Genomic DNA, 15390 nt, shown 5'->3' with positions numbered 1-15390 from the left:
CAAATCTAACCTAACCTAAATAGCTGAACAAAATTCTCGTCTTGCTTGCCATCATAGAACTCCCTCTCTCCTTTTGTATCCATCCATCCATAGTTACAATTGATAAAGATGGTGGTAAGTACCTTATGCTCATCCCAGAGATGCATCCCTGTGATGACCCCTTGCGGGTCTTGCGACGGATGGAATTTTGGTGTGTGCCGGCTGTTTCTTCTGATGGATGAATTTTCGAATCGAAAGCATCGGTCCGGTCTAATGTGTCCTCTATCACTTTGTTTTTATCATTTTTGGTCTGTCTGACTCTTCTAGAAGGGCTCTTTCAACCGCTTGGTCGAAGTCGGCCGCGTCGTCATGCTCAACTCTGGCTCTGATGCCGGCAAACTTGCCGTCATTGTCGAGATCGTGGATCACCGCCGCGCCATCGTTGATGGACCCTCGACTGGTGTGAAGCGCCATGAGCACTCATTCCGTCGCCTGACTCTCCTTCCCTACGTGGTCACTATCCCCCGTGGTACTGGCAGCTCCGTGGTGAAGAAGGCATTCGAGGAATCCGGCGTGATCGCCAAATGGCAAGCCTCGTCCTGGGCTAAGAAGCTGGAACAGCGGGAGAAGCGCTCTCAGACATCAGACTTTGATCGGTTCAAGCTGATGAAGTTGAAGAAACAAGTAAGTGATCCATAGACTGGAATTGCAGATCATTAACGACGGGGATGGTAACGAATCTTTTATTTCCATCCAACAGCGCCGCGCTATTGTTGGTCCCCAGTTCGCCGCGCTCAAGAAGCAGGCTGCGTAAAACAAAAACACTTGCCCACATCCTCTTTTATTAATAGCGTGTGCGAGAATAAAAGAAGCTTTCTCTATTTAAATATACTATTCCTAGAACTATGAACTTCGTCATATATACTGGCCCTTTTCAAAATGAATGTCTGTATTGCAGAGCAGTCAACCTGGTGGAAATACTCTTAACCTGCTCTAAGGCAAGGGTTCTATGCCCATCACGTACTTTGCTTCACTTATAAGCATCAGTCTACTATAAAGAAATACAAAATTCTATCAAGGGAGGCTGAGTTTATCCGATCTTCCTTTTATTTAATTTTAGAATAAGGTTGATGGAAGGGGAGATCGCAACCTAGCTTGCAAACAGGCGCTTTCTTCAAACATTCTTAAAACCTGCATCTGCTTGAATCACGCGGAGGATTGTGCCGGCGGGGGCCCCTTGGAAATGGGGCTCGCTAGCAACAAGACGGGCATAGCCTCGAGGAAAATCAATGGCTAATCGGTGTTAAGCACGGTCCCAAAAGGATTTTATTTTCGACTAATTCAGTTAGATGCGTCCCCGGCCCAAGGCCCCCAACCCCTCAGTGCACTTGGGAGGGGCGCTACCGAGCCCAAATACCGCAGCCCGCATTTGACACTGCGCCGGCCCAAGGAATGGAAGGCGGGGAGGTGCTTTTCAGCAGGCGAGGGCCTTTGCTGGAGCGTCAGGGGGTTACCATGGAATCCCTAGAAAGGCTGTGTAACCATGGCCGAATAGTTTACAATTCTGCGGAGGTTCCTCAATTAGTTCTTTTTGTACTCTTCGTATTCAACCGCCTTTTACATGTGCCAGCCCCTTCCAACCTAAAGCCCTTGCAAGCCCTCGTCCATCCACAGACTTGACGCTAATCACAACGGCCATGGAGCAAGCTGAGGAAATCCCCTTTATCTCCATCCCAACCCGAGACATCGACGATGGAGACGAGGACAAGGAAATCGAAGGCGAAGAATCCAAGTTTCAGCCGGTCCATGACCCAAGAGGGGGCTTAGCGCATTGGCACGACTGCCTAAGGCGCATCCGCATCTCAACCATAGCGCTTCTAGTGCTTGGGGCATGTTTGCTAACGGTCCTCATTTCTGCTCTCATTGTTGTCATTCAAGCCAAAGCGCAATCCTCTCAGCTCTCGAGTACACCGCCATTCAGAGCCCTACGACTGTCTGATTCTTTAAATAGAGGGTGGCGATATGCGCGCGTCGATGTTCCTGGGGCGGAGAGCGAGGATTTCGAGGAGAGTGGGGTGTGGAGAGGCGTTGATTTGCCCCACTCTTGGAATCGACTCGACGGAGAAGACGGCAACGGTATCTATTTTTGTGGTGCTATTTTTAGCAGCGGAATCTAAGCTGAGATCATTTTCGACATTTCGATTAGATGACTATTACAGGGGAGTTGCCTGGTATAGGCGGGAATTGTTCATTGCGCCCGAAATGCACTCTCGCCAGGTCTTTCTACGTTTCAATGGCAGCAACCGAGTCACCGATGTCTACTTCAATGGCCACCACCTCGGTCAGAACCGCGGCGGATTTAATGCGTTCCAGTTTGATGCCACAGCTTTCCTTCGCCCGGAAGTCAACCTCCCGAATTTGCTAGCAGTGCGGGTGAACAACTCTTATGACCCAGATATTGCTCCTCTCTCAGGTGATTTTACTTTCTTTGGCGGCTTGTATCGCGGGGTAGAACTGGTAGCGGTGAACCAGGTGCATCTGGCCATGCAGGACTATGGGGGACCCGGACTCTATGCTACACCTCGAAATGTCACCGAGCGTGAATCGAGCTTGGATGTACTGGCACGAGTTGAGAATGACGGCAAAGATAGTGTGGAGGTGTCAGTCAGATTTACTTTAACGGACATGGAAGGCCGCGTGGTCAAGCAATTCAATAGCCCCTCGCAAACAATACCTGCCCATGGTAAAGCTGAGTTGAAGCAGAGCACAACGGTGGAGCGACCACATCTGTGGAATGGCCGCGATGACCCGTATCTTTACCAAATTCACGCGGAGGTTGTTGTGAACGGCGGAGAGATTACTGATCATGTCGCACAACCAGTCGGCTTCCGCTGGTTCAATGTAGATAGCGAGAAAGGGTTCTTCCTCAACGGGCGCCCCTATGAATTGCACGGGGTAAACATGCATCAAGACCGGGAGCATAAAGGCTGGGCTATCTCTGACCAAGACCGCGAGGAGGACGTGAGCATTGTTCTCGAGGTGGTTTGCATATCTCTCCCCCTCTTAATAACAATGTTTTCTAAGTCATCACAATTTTTAGCTAGGAATAACTGGTTTGCGACTGGCCCACTACCAACACGACCAACACACCTACGATTTGGCTGATCGAGCGGGGCTGTGTGTGTGGGCGGAGATCCCGGTTGTGAAATTTATTACTGAAGACATCGCTTTTACCTCTAATGCGATTGAGCAACTGCGTAGCCTCATCCGGCAGAATTACAACCACCCTTCCATCTTCTTTTGGAGCATATCAAACGAGCCACGCCTCGAATTTGAGGGGCATCCGATGAACTCCGACCCGCTTCTTGCCACGTTGAACAAGGTGGCCCATGAGGAGGACGACACAAGGCTAACTACCATGGCCCACTGTTGTCGGCCTGAGGACGACCCTGTCGTGGAACACACCGACGTGCATGGATACAACAAGTACTTTGGATGGTACCGCCCCGTACTTGAGGATGTCGGCCCCTGGCTGGACGAAATCCACCACAACCACTCAGAATACCGATTTGCAATGAGCGAGTATGGCGCAGGCGCCTCCATTCACCACCATGGGTATGATGGCAACAAGCGGCCCGAATTTTTAAAGTTGTATCACCCGGAAGCCTGGCAGGCCATCGTCCATGAACATCACTGGGCTGTTCTAAAAGCACGGCCTCACATCTGGGGCAAATTTGTGTGGAATGCTTTTGATTTCGCAATCGATTTGCGCAATGAGGGTGACAGGGCCGGGCGAAACGACAAAGGGCTTGTGACCTACGACCGTGGGGTTAGAAAGGACGCCTACTGGTTCTACAAGGCACAGTGGAGCAAAGAGGCCTTTGTGTATATCAACAATCGAAGATTTGTGCATAGACACTTGCGAAAAAATGAGGTGAAAGTGTACTTGGGAAAGGGGATAGAAAGCGTGGTGGTGAGGGTGAACGACAACGAGGTGGCGACGAGCGACGTTCCGTCTAACCGGACAATAGTTTTCTGGGACGTGGAGTTGTCTCCAGGGGAGAACACCATCCGGGTTGAAGGGCGCTCAGACGCGGGAGAAACGATTGCCAGCGATGAGGTCAAGTGGCATTATCGACCCGAGATTAGACTCAACGCCGGGGCACGCACGACAAACAATTCTGCAGACGGAATCTTCTGGGACATGGATCACTACGTCATAGGAAGTAAAAGCAAGTGGGAGGAAATCCCGCCGGGGCGCCTGCGTACCTTCAACGCCTCCGATTTCACTGCGCCCTCTCTTGTCTACCAGACTTACCGATTCGGCCCTGAATTCGAATACCAAGTTCCGGTCGACTCCGGATTCTACGACCTCAAGCTACACCTATTAGAACCGCAGGAGGACCTCAATATTGGAATGCGCCCCATGGATGTGTATGTGCAGGGACAGCTGGTTTTCCCAAACATCGATATCCGAAGATCTTCGGCAGCCGGAATTCTCTCACTCACCTACCAAGTCAACGCGGCTTCCGGCATGGTGGACGTGCGCCTTAAGTCTCTCGGGAAAATGCCGGCGGTACTTTCGGGATTAGAGATCATCTCGGTTGAAAAAAAATGAGTTGTGACCTCCCTCTATATATACTTTAACTTTTAAATCTACCCCCCCCCCCCCCGTTCTCCACTCTCACATTACACATGCATATATATTAATATATATAAAGCATACTCCCTCTGTGAATATATCCCGTTTTTTTTTGGCACTTTTCATCCCAAATAGTAAGGATTTTTTTTTGGATTATTTTTTTTTGAATTACTGCTTTCTCCCCTCTTCTACCAAGTTCTTGTTGTTTCTTGGCTTATTTTTTTTATTTATCTTGATTTATCCTTTTTATATAATTGCAAGCTTCCCACTAGAGCATATGGAGGAATAAATAACCTTTCAATGTTCCTCAGCATTTGCACCCAGGAAACAGAACAACATACAAACACAGAGAACACTACCCTCTCTCTTACTTGATCATCCTCGTCAAGGCAAGCAGGAATGCATATCAAGCCATAGAGCTATGCACATATGCAAGTGAAAATGAACGAGAATAGAGAGACGCGCTTACCAGAGAAGTCGTTTCAGAAGCTTTGTGGGAAGAGAACTTCAAGAAAACAAAGTCTGTCCTATTATTGCTCATTTTATTGAAGAATGTAAAAGATAACTCACCACATCGATTCTGCGTAGCGTGGCCCCCGGTCGAAATGATTCCCCCCCCCCCTCTCTTCAAAGTGGAAATAATAAAAACGAATAAGGGAAGAGATAAAAAAAGTGTTTACAAACATAAAATCGGAAAAAGGGGCGGCCCTCATCTCCATTGAATAGAAACCATATTAAGAAGGCGAAATGCAAAGTTAGAATAAAAATATATATACGTGTATAGGCGACTATGCATCCTCTTCTCGATATCGATACTTTTCCAGCTGGGCACGTTTTTCCTCCTAGATATCAAAACAAAAGGATCAATATAAGTGATTGCAATAAAAACGCATGATATAAAAAGGCATTTAAACCATAATGGTTTGCCTAAGTAAAACAAAAAAAATAAATACTGACCACAGACACCGAGTCATCGTCGTACACCAAATACATCTTCTTGCCTTTCTTTCCAGCAGGTGCAGCTTGAGTCGGTGCTTCAGCAGTCGGCTGCGACGTTGGACCGGGCGATGCCACTGCCTCGGGGACGGGGGTTGCCTGCTTAGCCGTGGGTGGTAATGTTTCTCCGTTGGCAGCAGGTCCAGTCGGTAACCCTGCAACACTTTGAGAAGAAGCTGGGGTATGATGGGAAGCGGCTGGTGCTGGCGCGGTCATGGCCGCTGGGCCAGAAGGGAGAGAGAACGGGAGATTACTAGGCGAAGGCCGCGGGGCAGAAGGGGGAGGTGGGGTGGATACGGAAGGTGAGCCTGGGACAGGGGAAGGCGTTGCATTAGCAGGTGGGGGAGGTGGACCAGGGCGTGCTGGCCTGGGTGCCCAAGGGGCGCCTCCGAGACCAGGAGGCATACCCGGTGGTGCTCCAGGGGGAGGAGCGCCCGGTGGGAAACCTCCTGGAGGACGGTAGCCATAAGGAGGTTGTGGATAAGGAGGCATACCACCCGGAGGGACTGGACCAGGGGGCATAGGCGGCATACCTGGTCCAGGAGGAAGAGGGGGTCTTGCTAGCGGAGGATGCGGGCCAAATGCTCCTCCTGGAGGCATGCCTGGCGGTGGAGCACCAAAAGGTCCAGGGGGTAGGGGAGGGGAACCAGCATAGGGTGGACCAGGTGGACGTGGGGGAAATCCTTGAGGCGGAACTCCTCCTGGAGGCGGTGCCCCAAAAGGTCCTGGTGGGCCATTATATGGAGCGGGAGGAAACCCGGCGGGCGGATAACCTGCTGCTGGCGGTGCGCTTGTGGGAGGCGCAGGAGCTCCAGCAGCAGGCTGTGGATACGGAAGCCCTTGTTGCATTGCTCGATGCTGTGCGAGTTGCTGTTGAATTTGTTGCGGATCGAATCCCACTGCTGAATTGTCATACTTAGGACGTTTTGGTGGTTGCTGTTGCGCCCCTGTGTCACCCCCTAGTTCCTGTTGTTTGCGAAGCTCATAAATTACACGATCCTCGTCTGGAATTCCCTCCATTCCAAAGATCTCTATATCAACCGTCTCTCGCCCGGGTAAGGCATTGGGAACTCTGATTAAAATGTAAAATAATTTGGAGTTAGAAAAAAAAGAACAAGAACAATTGTTTGAATGAACATAAACACTCACGCTGTCACCGTTTCTTTGTGAACCTGCCCCACATGGATGACCAATCCACCTGCTGTGCTCAGTTTCTTGACGCAATAAGGACATTTGAAGTGCTTTAGCTTCTGATGCTGGATAAGCACCTTTTCATCCTCGAAATCACGCTCACAATACCTAGAAAGGATAAATAGATGTCCATGGAGTGAATCGGGTAATCGAGAGCAAATCAATCCAAGCACGATCGTCTCGGACGCATCATCCCCACTTACCAGCACCAAGGTCTAAGCTCCTTCTTCTTATTTTTCTTACCCATTATATATTGTAATCTAACGAAAAATAATAAAAAAGCAACAAATTAAACGACCCTATAAAATAAGGATGACGAAACGATGATGACGTTTTCGACGGTTTCAAATAGGTAGGGGACATTTCTCATTCTTGGGGTTCATTTCTTGTCATATTCAATACGACTGAGAAAAAAAAATAAAGAACAAGTGTAATATGCCAGTTCACACAGACGAAAGCTAAAGCAGAATCAAATAAAAAAAGAAGGGAAATGTAGTCCAAATAATAATACAGAGAAGCCATTCAAACAAGGACGATGAAGCTTTAGCAAATGTTTGTATAAAGTCCGCAAAAATGAGGGAAGAGTTGTAGCCTAAACCACCCTTTTTTGGAGGTGATAAAATTTTAGGCAGTATATGAAGTGAACCTCCAGCTCATGAGTGGAGCATTCGAAGCTTGGTTAAACAATACCCGCTGCATTTGAGAAGCCGCTTGACATAGCCCGATTATATGAGAAATCAGCATCTATCTTAGTTGTTTCCCTCGGTGTTGGCAGAGTTTGCGGTGATCCCAAGGGGTGCAGAACCTACAGCGCTTTGCGAAGCATCTGACTCATCGTTCTGGCTAGATAAGGATACAGTGGCAGATGCGGATGAATTCGAGCCATCCGCGGCTAAAAAGTCCACGATTTCAAAGGCGCCAGGCGTGTGTACCTCTCCACAGTGGGGGCACACATCATTGTCGTTGAAAGAATATTCGGATGAAAAATACTCTTCATCTGAGTAAAACCCGTCGTGGTAGAAATAATCCTCGTCAAATCCTGGCCAAATGTCGAATCCGTAGCCAAATTCAAAGTAGGTGAAGCGAGAGCGGGAGGTGTGGAATCTGGGCCTGCGATTTAACTTTTCATTTTCCATTGCTTCCAAGGTACCCCAGCGCTCAATCGAAAGAGCCTCAATCTTTTTCAAAAATACATACGCATGATCAGAACGATTCCATAGAATATAAATCACAGGTCTTGAATGGAAGTGCAAAAATAGAAAACCTACCGCTGACCTGAGGAAAAGATACGACGGTTTCCCGTACCATTTTTTCTCCACGTACTGAATTTTCTGTAGCTGTTTGTCCGTGACTAAATATCTCTCTTTTGCATTGGTCTTGTTGATCAACTCCGTCTTTTGGCAGCCCTTGCAATAACGGCGTTTGAATTGCTGGGTGATACGCTCGCCCCTAATGAGTTTAATGCAACCATGAGCATTCAGCGGCGAAGAAATCATATTTGTAGCCACATCTTAGAAATATTCCAAAGATAAAAAACTCACAATTCTCCAAGCTCGTATTTCATCACGGCACGACAACCACAGTGGAAACAATAATCTGAATCGGCAAGATCGCATAAGAAGCGGCGGTACCCTCCATCTGGGATGTCCGGAGCCCTACCACCGTAAGAAAAATGCTTGGCACTAGGTTCATGTAACTTAAATACTATCGGTCGCCAGTAATAATCAATCGAGGTAAGAGAATATAGCCTGGAGAACCGCATAAAGAAAATGTTAGCAAATGGACTCTAAGAATAGGGCGACTCCAAAAAGAAATAACACTGAGGCAACAGACCTCTTGCATGTCATTCCGATATTGAAAAGCTGACTCGGAGTTGCCAAAAGGTCTATAATGCATAGTAGCATCTCATTTGGCAAATCCATCAACAGCATAGATGAAGCTTTCCGCTTTCCCTTGTCCACCTTTCTAACTTGCCCGTAAGCCCTTTTCGCGGGCGTCCCATTCTTTCTAAACAGCATTTCTGCCTCTTCTTCCCCTTCTTCTGAATCTTCCTCATCTTTCACACGATTTATGCCCTCAACTTCGTGCTTCGCTCTTTTAACTCTTTTATAATTTGACTTGTTTCCTCGTTTACGCTTGCCCGGCTTATTGCGGGGAGTTGGTGTACTAACTGAGTGTTTGCGATGACGGCTAGATAACCCTCCTTGCAGTTCACCACTGCTCTCCTTAGTGGCAGACAAAGGTGGCGTGGGTAATTCAGACGAAACTTTCTCTGTTCGCTTATTAGAATTTCGTTCATGAAGCTCCTGAATGCGTGCAGAGCGCCGCGGGGTCACTACCTGATCCCATTGGGTCTCTAATTTGGACTGGATGTAAAAAAAATATAATAGTATTAGGATGTTTTGCGATAGTGCAGGGTGCATAAAGTGATTCATAAATGCCCATGAATTCCGGCTCGAATATTTTACTCCCCCGGCTCATGAGAGAAACAGAGGGAAAATAGGCTAGAAAAGCTAAAATGATATACTCACCGGAACGGGTTGAGAGTTGTAGGGGCGATTTCGCTTCACAGCCATCTTCATTGGAATTATTTTGTCGGATGGGAGGTGGAGCACAGCTGAAATAAAAAAAATATATATAAAAAGTGCCGCCACTGGGCAACAACTTCAGAAACTCGAAATTCTTTAAATCGACGTCACAGTTAAAAAAGGATTTCTATTATAGTACATTAGAATAGCGATAACATACAAATAGAACGAAAAGAAAAGAAAGGATGCAAGGATATAATGAAAGGATCATAGCGAAGGTTATTTCACAAGTAAGGAAGGCATTAGCACTACTGGCGATGGCCATACACAAAATTCATCCCCGGCTGCTCACAAATCATATTCAACAATAGCTGGTTTTCCATGCGCACAAACGAAGCGTGGGCATGATTCCCAAAATTCTCGCAAACCGACGCCTGCACCACTTCAGGCCGCATTCCCAGCACACCCGTATCCCAGACCGCTGTAATGTTAGCTTCACGCATTTTCTCACGGATTAACCGCCGGAACCGCTCCATCCGCAACCGCGTCCAGTGCCTGCCCGGCGTGGTGAAGCAGCAAAACGACTGTGGAGGGCGAAGAATAACAGGCGTGCCCGCATACTCCTTTCCAACGGCATGCACAAATCGATTCAGCGCCTGCTCATACACAGAGTATTCAGTGAAAGCCGAATCCCAGTTTCCTGTTGACACAACAACAAGATCTGCGCGAGGTAAGGTTCGGGCACTAGAGGTAGCCGAATCGAGGAGGAAATAACCCCACGGAAGGTTCTGGCGGACCAAGCCGCCTATGAAATGGTAGTAAACGCTGGCCCCCGTCTCAGGTATTTCTAGAGGCACGGTGGGTTGAACTATCCAAGGATTGGGGTGGGGTATCACATTGTCTTCCAATGTATCGTCACAGTCACAAATATCATGACCCACTGGACACCATGCATTGCCATAGCGAAGCGCACGTAGTGAACGCCGCATATTAGAGTCACCGTATACGTGTAAGGTCCGGTTGGACAAACACTGATATGCGTTCTCTTGGGAATAAAAATGCAAACGGCATCGATCCGGTACAAACACATATCCGAATTCGTCTACGACATGATTCCAGCCCGGCTGTGACGAAAGAGTCGCCCAAGGGTCCTCTGCATTATCCCGATATAGACGCTCCTGCTTCACCCATCGCCCTCGCATGTCTGAAAGCGCATTACACGGCTTGCGCTGTGGCAGCTCTAACACCTTCTCCTCTGTCTGTGGGAGTTTAACGCGAACGCGTGGAGAGAGAGTAATGGGCTGAGGCTGATAGATGGGTTGTGGGGTTAAGCCAGGCTCTGCATTCCATTCGTAATTACGCTCCTCGATCTGAATATCGAAACCATATACGTCTTCATGCAAAAATAATGCAGACGCGGCGTATATCCATGCATTCCCAACGGGCTCTGTTTCCAAGGGGTAGACGATATCTGCGCCGCGCGCAATCACCATTACGCTGTCGGGCGGCATGCTATGCACTTTGCTGTAGGCCGTGTCATTTCTTCTTGGGGGCGGTGCCGGAAGCTACAAGGTAGGGGATTTAAGGATGTTGAGATAAGAGATCAGAGTTTGATATTCTAATTAAAGTTATTTTTACGCTTACCGCGACTATTACGCACACCGTGGCTGGTAATGTTATATTTGTATAGTCTTTCCGCACCACCTTTCCTCCGACAGTGAGCAAGGCTACCGGCGTGCTTGTACTTCCGAGTCCCTCATTTTCTATTCTATTTTACAAAGTTAATGAGGAATAAGAACACGTCTCGGCCCATATAGATGCTTTGCAGGATACTCACAATGCTTCAAAGTTCACTATTCTGCATCCATTATTAAAAACAGTCCACGGATCTTCTTTTACTTCCGCGTTAATTTCGACTCTTGCCGTAACGGTTTCCGATGCATCGTGCACCATCTTCGACGATTCATCGAGCCTAACTATTTTACCCAGGTCGACATTGCTTAAATAGGTTCGAAAAGATATCAGGCTCAACACGCAGAACAGCCCGAGAGTCGTCATCAAGGTGTAGAAACGGAACGATAGCAGACTGCATTTTTTATCGAGCTTTGCATTAACAGCCAAGGGAAGCTTGTCAGGATCTTCTCGCATTATGACAGGATGGAAATATTCTCATTATATTAAGGAAGGAAAAATTAGGAGAGATGATATTAAGAAAGAAAGAATTAGGCGAGATCTTCCAAGTAGATTCTGCTAGCTGTAAATAGAGGATGGAACGGCGGGGATGCAAGTGCTGCAACACAAGATGCGTAACAGAGAAAAGAGAAAATCAAATAAATTAATCCTATTTCTGGTTATGGTGTACGAGAAGGTCTCTGAGTTGGAAAAATAGAGTTAATAGGCTGGATGCCAATGAAACGGTCGCTTAGGGTGGGTTGAGGGCAGGCGCAGCTTTCCTTTTTGGGTTTTCAGTTCCCTCATGGCCTGTGTGATATTCATAGCCACTAAGCTTGATCGAATCATTAAACTCTATTAAACTTGTTGTTGTGCATGATTTGGCCATGAACATACACGAAAAAGCAGCCTTCCTAAGTCTGTGTTGATGAAGCAATCATGGCTGTAACTATTGCATCCTTAATTCAACAAAATCCTTAGTAGGCAAATTAACACTCATCCCGAAAACCCGGTCAAAAAATCCTCCATGCATTAGTTAACAAGGGATAATTGAGTCGGTGAATTAAACTCACGTGAAAGCATAAACTAAAGATTAAAAATTTATATAAACTTCTTTTTGTTTGTCATAGAATTAAAAACTAGCAAACATAAAAAAATGCAATATTTTTGATCTTGTTGAGTATTATGAATACCAGAAATCTTAATCTTCGGTATTCTTCTGTGCACCGGACTCAGTCGTCAACATCTTCACAACATCGTCATCACACCACCGGCTTGCCATATGCAACGGAATTCTTCCGCAGTTGTCTTTGATATTCACGTCTGCACCAAATTTGGTCACTAACATCCTCACAACATCGTCCTTACAACCTTGTGCTGCATAATGAAGTGGAGTTATTCCCTCTGCGTCTTTAATATTCACATCTGCACCAAACTCGGTCACTAATATTTTCACAATAACATCTCTGCCCAACTCTGCTGCCAAATGCAACGGAGTTCTTCCATCATTGTCTTTTATATTCACGTCTGCACCAAATTCGGTCACTAACATCTTCACAATATCGTCCTTACAATTCTGCAATGCCATACTCAACAGAGCGTTTTTCTCTTCATCTTTAATATTTAATTTTGCGCCGAATTCGCACACCAACATCTTCACGATATCGTCTCTACCATACACTGCTGCCACATGCAACGGGGTTCTTCCAAGATCGTCTTTCATATTCACGTCTGCACCAAATTCGGTCAATAACATTCTCACAATACCGTCTCTGCCAATCTGTGCTGCCGAATGCAGCGGTGTTTTTCCCCACTTGTCTTTGATATTCACCTTTGCTTTGAACTCAATCATCAGCATCTTCACAGTATCGTCCCTACACCACTGAACTGCTAGATGTAACGGGGAACTCCCCTCTGCATCTCTAATGTTCACCTCTGCACCCAACTCCGTCACCAACGTCTTCACAACTTCATCGTTACCCTGAGCTGCATGAAACAACGGGGTGCATCCCCTGCTATCTTTAATATTCACGTCTGCGCCGAATTCGGTCACTAACATCTTCACAACTTCGCTCCTACAGTTCCTCGATGCCAAATGCAGTGGCGTTCTTCCCCAATTGTCTTTGATATTCACTTCTGCGCCGAAATCGGTCGCTAGTATTTTCACAATAGCGTCCCTACCCGACTGAGCCGCCATATGCAACAGAGAACTCCCATCTTGATTTCGGAAGTTCACATCTGCATCGAAGCCTGTAGCCAGCATTTTCACAACTTCGCCACTGCACTTATACACCGCACAATGCAGTGGGATAGCCCCCCGATCGGCTTTGATATTCACTTCTGCACCGCACTCGGTCACCAACATCTTCACAATTCCGTCCATACCTTCACTTGCTGCACGATGCAATGGAGTATGCCCGTGACTGTCTTTGATATTCACATCTACCCCCAATTCGATCACCATCCTCTTCACATTATCGTCTCTACCCATATCTGCTGCTACATGCAATGGAGTACATCCCCACCTGTCTTTGATATTTGACTTTGCACCGAACTCGGTCACCAACATCTCCACAACTTCAGAACTGCATTTATGCGCTGCCCAATGAAGTGGAGTTTTCCCCGAGTTGTCTTCGATATTAACATTCGCTCCGAACTCGGTCACTAACATCCTCACAACGTCGTCCATCCCTCTCTCTGCTACCAAATGCAGTAGTGTGCTTCCCGTTGCGTCTTTGGTATTGACTTCAGCGGTGCACATCGTCACCAGCATCTTCACAACTTCGCCACTGCAACTATGTGCTGCCAAATGCAGTGGAGTGCTTCCCCAATTGTCTTTGATATTCAAATCTGCGCCTAACTCAGTCACTAACATCCTCACAACTTCGCCACTACCTTCTCGAGCTGCCCAATGCAGTGGAGTGTTTCCCTCGTTGTCTTTAATATTCACGTCTGCACCGAACATAGTCACTAGCATCCTCACAACTTTGCCACTATCTCCTTGTGCTGCACTATGAAGCGGGGTTATTCCCTCGGTATCTTTAATATTCATATCTGCGCCAAACTCGGACACCAGCATTCTCACAACTTCGTCACTACCTCCTTGCGCTGCGAAATGCAATGGGGTTTCTCCCACTTTGTTTTTAATATTCACTTCAGCACCGAACTCGATCAACATCCTCACAACTTCGTCACTACCTCCTTGTGCAGCCAAATACAGTGGTGTGTTTCCCCTGCAGTTTTTTCTATTTACTTCTGCACCGAACTCGGTCACCAACATCCTCACTACTTCGGCCTTACCCCATTGTGCTGCCAAATGCAGTGGGCTATTTCCCTGTGCATCTTTGATACTCACTTCTGTATCAAGTTCGGCTCCCAGTACTCTTACAATTTCGCAACTACATTTATACGCTGCGAAATGCAGCGGAGTATTTTCCCATCTGTCTTGGACATTCACAATTGCACCGAACTTAGTCACCAATATCTTCACAACTTCGTTCATACCTCCTCGCGCTGCCAAATGCAATGGAGTTTTTATCTCGATGTCTTTGATATTCACTTGTGCGCCGCATTCGGTCACCAATAATCTCACTGCTTCATCCTTACCCTCTTCAGCTGCCAAATGCAAAGGTGTTCTACCATTTTTGTCTTTGATGTTCACTTCTGCACCCAACTCAGTCGCCAACACCCTCACTACTTCACCCATACCTTGTTGCGCTGCCAAATGCAACGGAGTCCTTATATTTTCGTCTTTGATGTTCACTTTTGCACCGAACTCAGATACCAACATCCTCACTACTTCGACTCTACCCAGTTGCGCTGCCAAATGTAAAGGAGTTGTTCCTTCTTCGTCGCCTGTATCCACAAAACACTTATATCTCTCGGCACATTTATGTACGTGTTCGCATTCATAGTACCGAACAAAGCGGTGAAGGGGTGTGAAATCAACTCTTCCAAATTCGTATTCTACCGTTGGTGATTTTGCAATATAATCGGCATTCCCGATTTCCTCGAATATTGTACCATCCGCCATTTTCAATTTTTCCAAGATGAATTTTAAGTAATGCAGAGAGGATCGTGTGAGCTTGTGTCCGACCGTTAACATTCTCTTGCGAATATCCAAAGCATTTCTGCAGTGCTCTTCCGCCGAAATGAAATCTCCTTTTGCCGAAAAAAGATAGCATAGACAGCTCTCAGCTCTTGCCAAATTGAGTGGGTGCTTTGTGGCATTCGAAGCAGAAAATGCCAGCTTGGCTAGATATTCAGCATCTTCAAACAGGCCCCCTCTAATGAAGAATATTACAGTAGGAAAAAGCAACGATACGAGTTCTTCAATAATATTCGAGTTTTCTTCGGGCGCCTCTGTTGAACCTTTACATAGAA

The 15390-nt window shown here is 46.9% G+C and overlaps 6 protein-coding genes across 6 annotated transcripts; 2 read left to right on the top strand and 4 right to left on the bottom strand.

Annotated features, from left to right (window-relative positions):
• Positions 1–108: 108 nt before the first annotated feature.
• On the top strand, positions 109–793 carry VTP21DRAFT_4116 (60S ribosomal protein eL14; the record flags this gene model as incomplete). Its single annotated transcript, XM_069394492.1, has 3 exons — positions 109–114; positions 307–663; positions 740–793. 3 exons carry the CDS (start codon positions 109–111, stop codon positions 791–793), a joined length of 417 nt encoding a protein of 138 aa, XP_069255724.1.
• An 883-nt stretch (positions 794–1676) lies between these two features.
• Positions 1677–4597, top strand: VTP21DRAFT_4115 (uncharacterized protein; the record flags this gene model as incomplete). The annotated part of the gene is made up of 3 exons (XM_069394491.1): positions 1677–2115; positions 2186–3018; positions 3080–4597. 3 exons carry the CDS (start codon positions 1677–1679, stop codon positions 4595–4597), a joined length of 2790 nt encoding a protein of 929 aa, XP_069255723.1.
• An 812-nt stretch (positions 4598–5409) lies between these two features.
• Positions 5410–7055, bottom strand: VTP21DRAFT_4114 (uncharacterized protein; the record flags this gene model as incomplete). The annotated part of the gene is made up of 4 exons (XM_069394490.1): positions 5410–5463; positions 5579–6689; positions 6767–6916; positions 7012–7055. The coding sequence occupies 4 exons, from the start codon at positions 7053–7055 to the stop codon at positions 5410–5412; spliced, it is 1359 nt and encodes a 452-aa protein (XP_069255722.1).
• A 502-nt stretch (positions 7056–7557) lies between these two features.
• Positions 7558–9390, bottom strand: VTP21DRAFT_4113 (uncharacterized protein; the record flags this gene model as incomplete). The annotated part of the gene is made up of 5 exons (XM_069394489.1): positions 7558–7986; positions 8077–8257; positions 8350–8556; positions 8642–9174; positions 9340–9390. The coding sequence occupies 5 exons, from the start codon at positions 9388–9390 to the stop codon at positions 7558–7560; spliced, it is 1401 nt and encodes a 466-aa protein (XP_069255721.1).
• Positions 9391–9644: 254 nt separating this feature from the next.
• Positions 9645–11484, bottom strand: VTP21DRAFT_4112 (uncharacterized protein; the record flags this gene model as incomplete). Its single annotated transcript, XM_069394488.1, has 3 exons — positions 9645–10901; positions 10981–11104; positions 11174–11484. 3 exons carry the CDS (start codon positions 11482–11484, stop codon positions 9645–9647), a joined length of 1692 nt encoding a protein of 563 aa, XP_069255720.1.
• A 724-nt stretch (positions 11485–12208) lies between these two features.
• Positions 12209–15040, bottom strand: VTP21DRAFT_4111 (uncharacterized protein; the record flags this gene model as incomplete). Its single annotated transcript, XM_069394487.1, has 1 exon — positions 12209–15040. One exon carries the CDS (start codon positions 15038–15040, stop codon positions 12209–12211), a length of 2832 nt encoding a protein of 943 aa, XP_069255719.1.
• Positions 15041–15390: the final 350 nt, after the last annotated feature.

The sequence above is a fragment of the Calcarisporiella thermophila genome (assembly GCF_041956535.1).
Source record: "Calcarisporiella thermophila strain CBS 279.70 unplaced genomic scaffold VTP21scaffold_2, whole genome shotgun sequence".
NCBI classification, from domain to species: domain Eukaryota; kingdom Fungi; phylum Calcarisporiellomycota; class Calcarisporiellomycetes; order Calcarisporiellales; family Calcarisporiellaceae; genus Calcarisporiella; species Calcarisporiella thermophila.
This window is presented reverse-complemented; position numbering and strand designations above follow the sequence as displayed.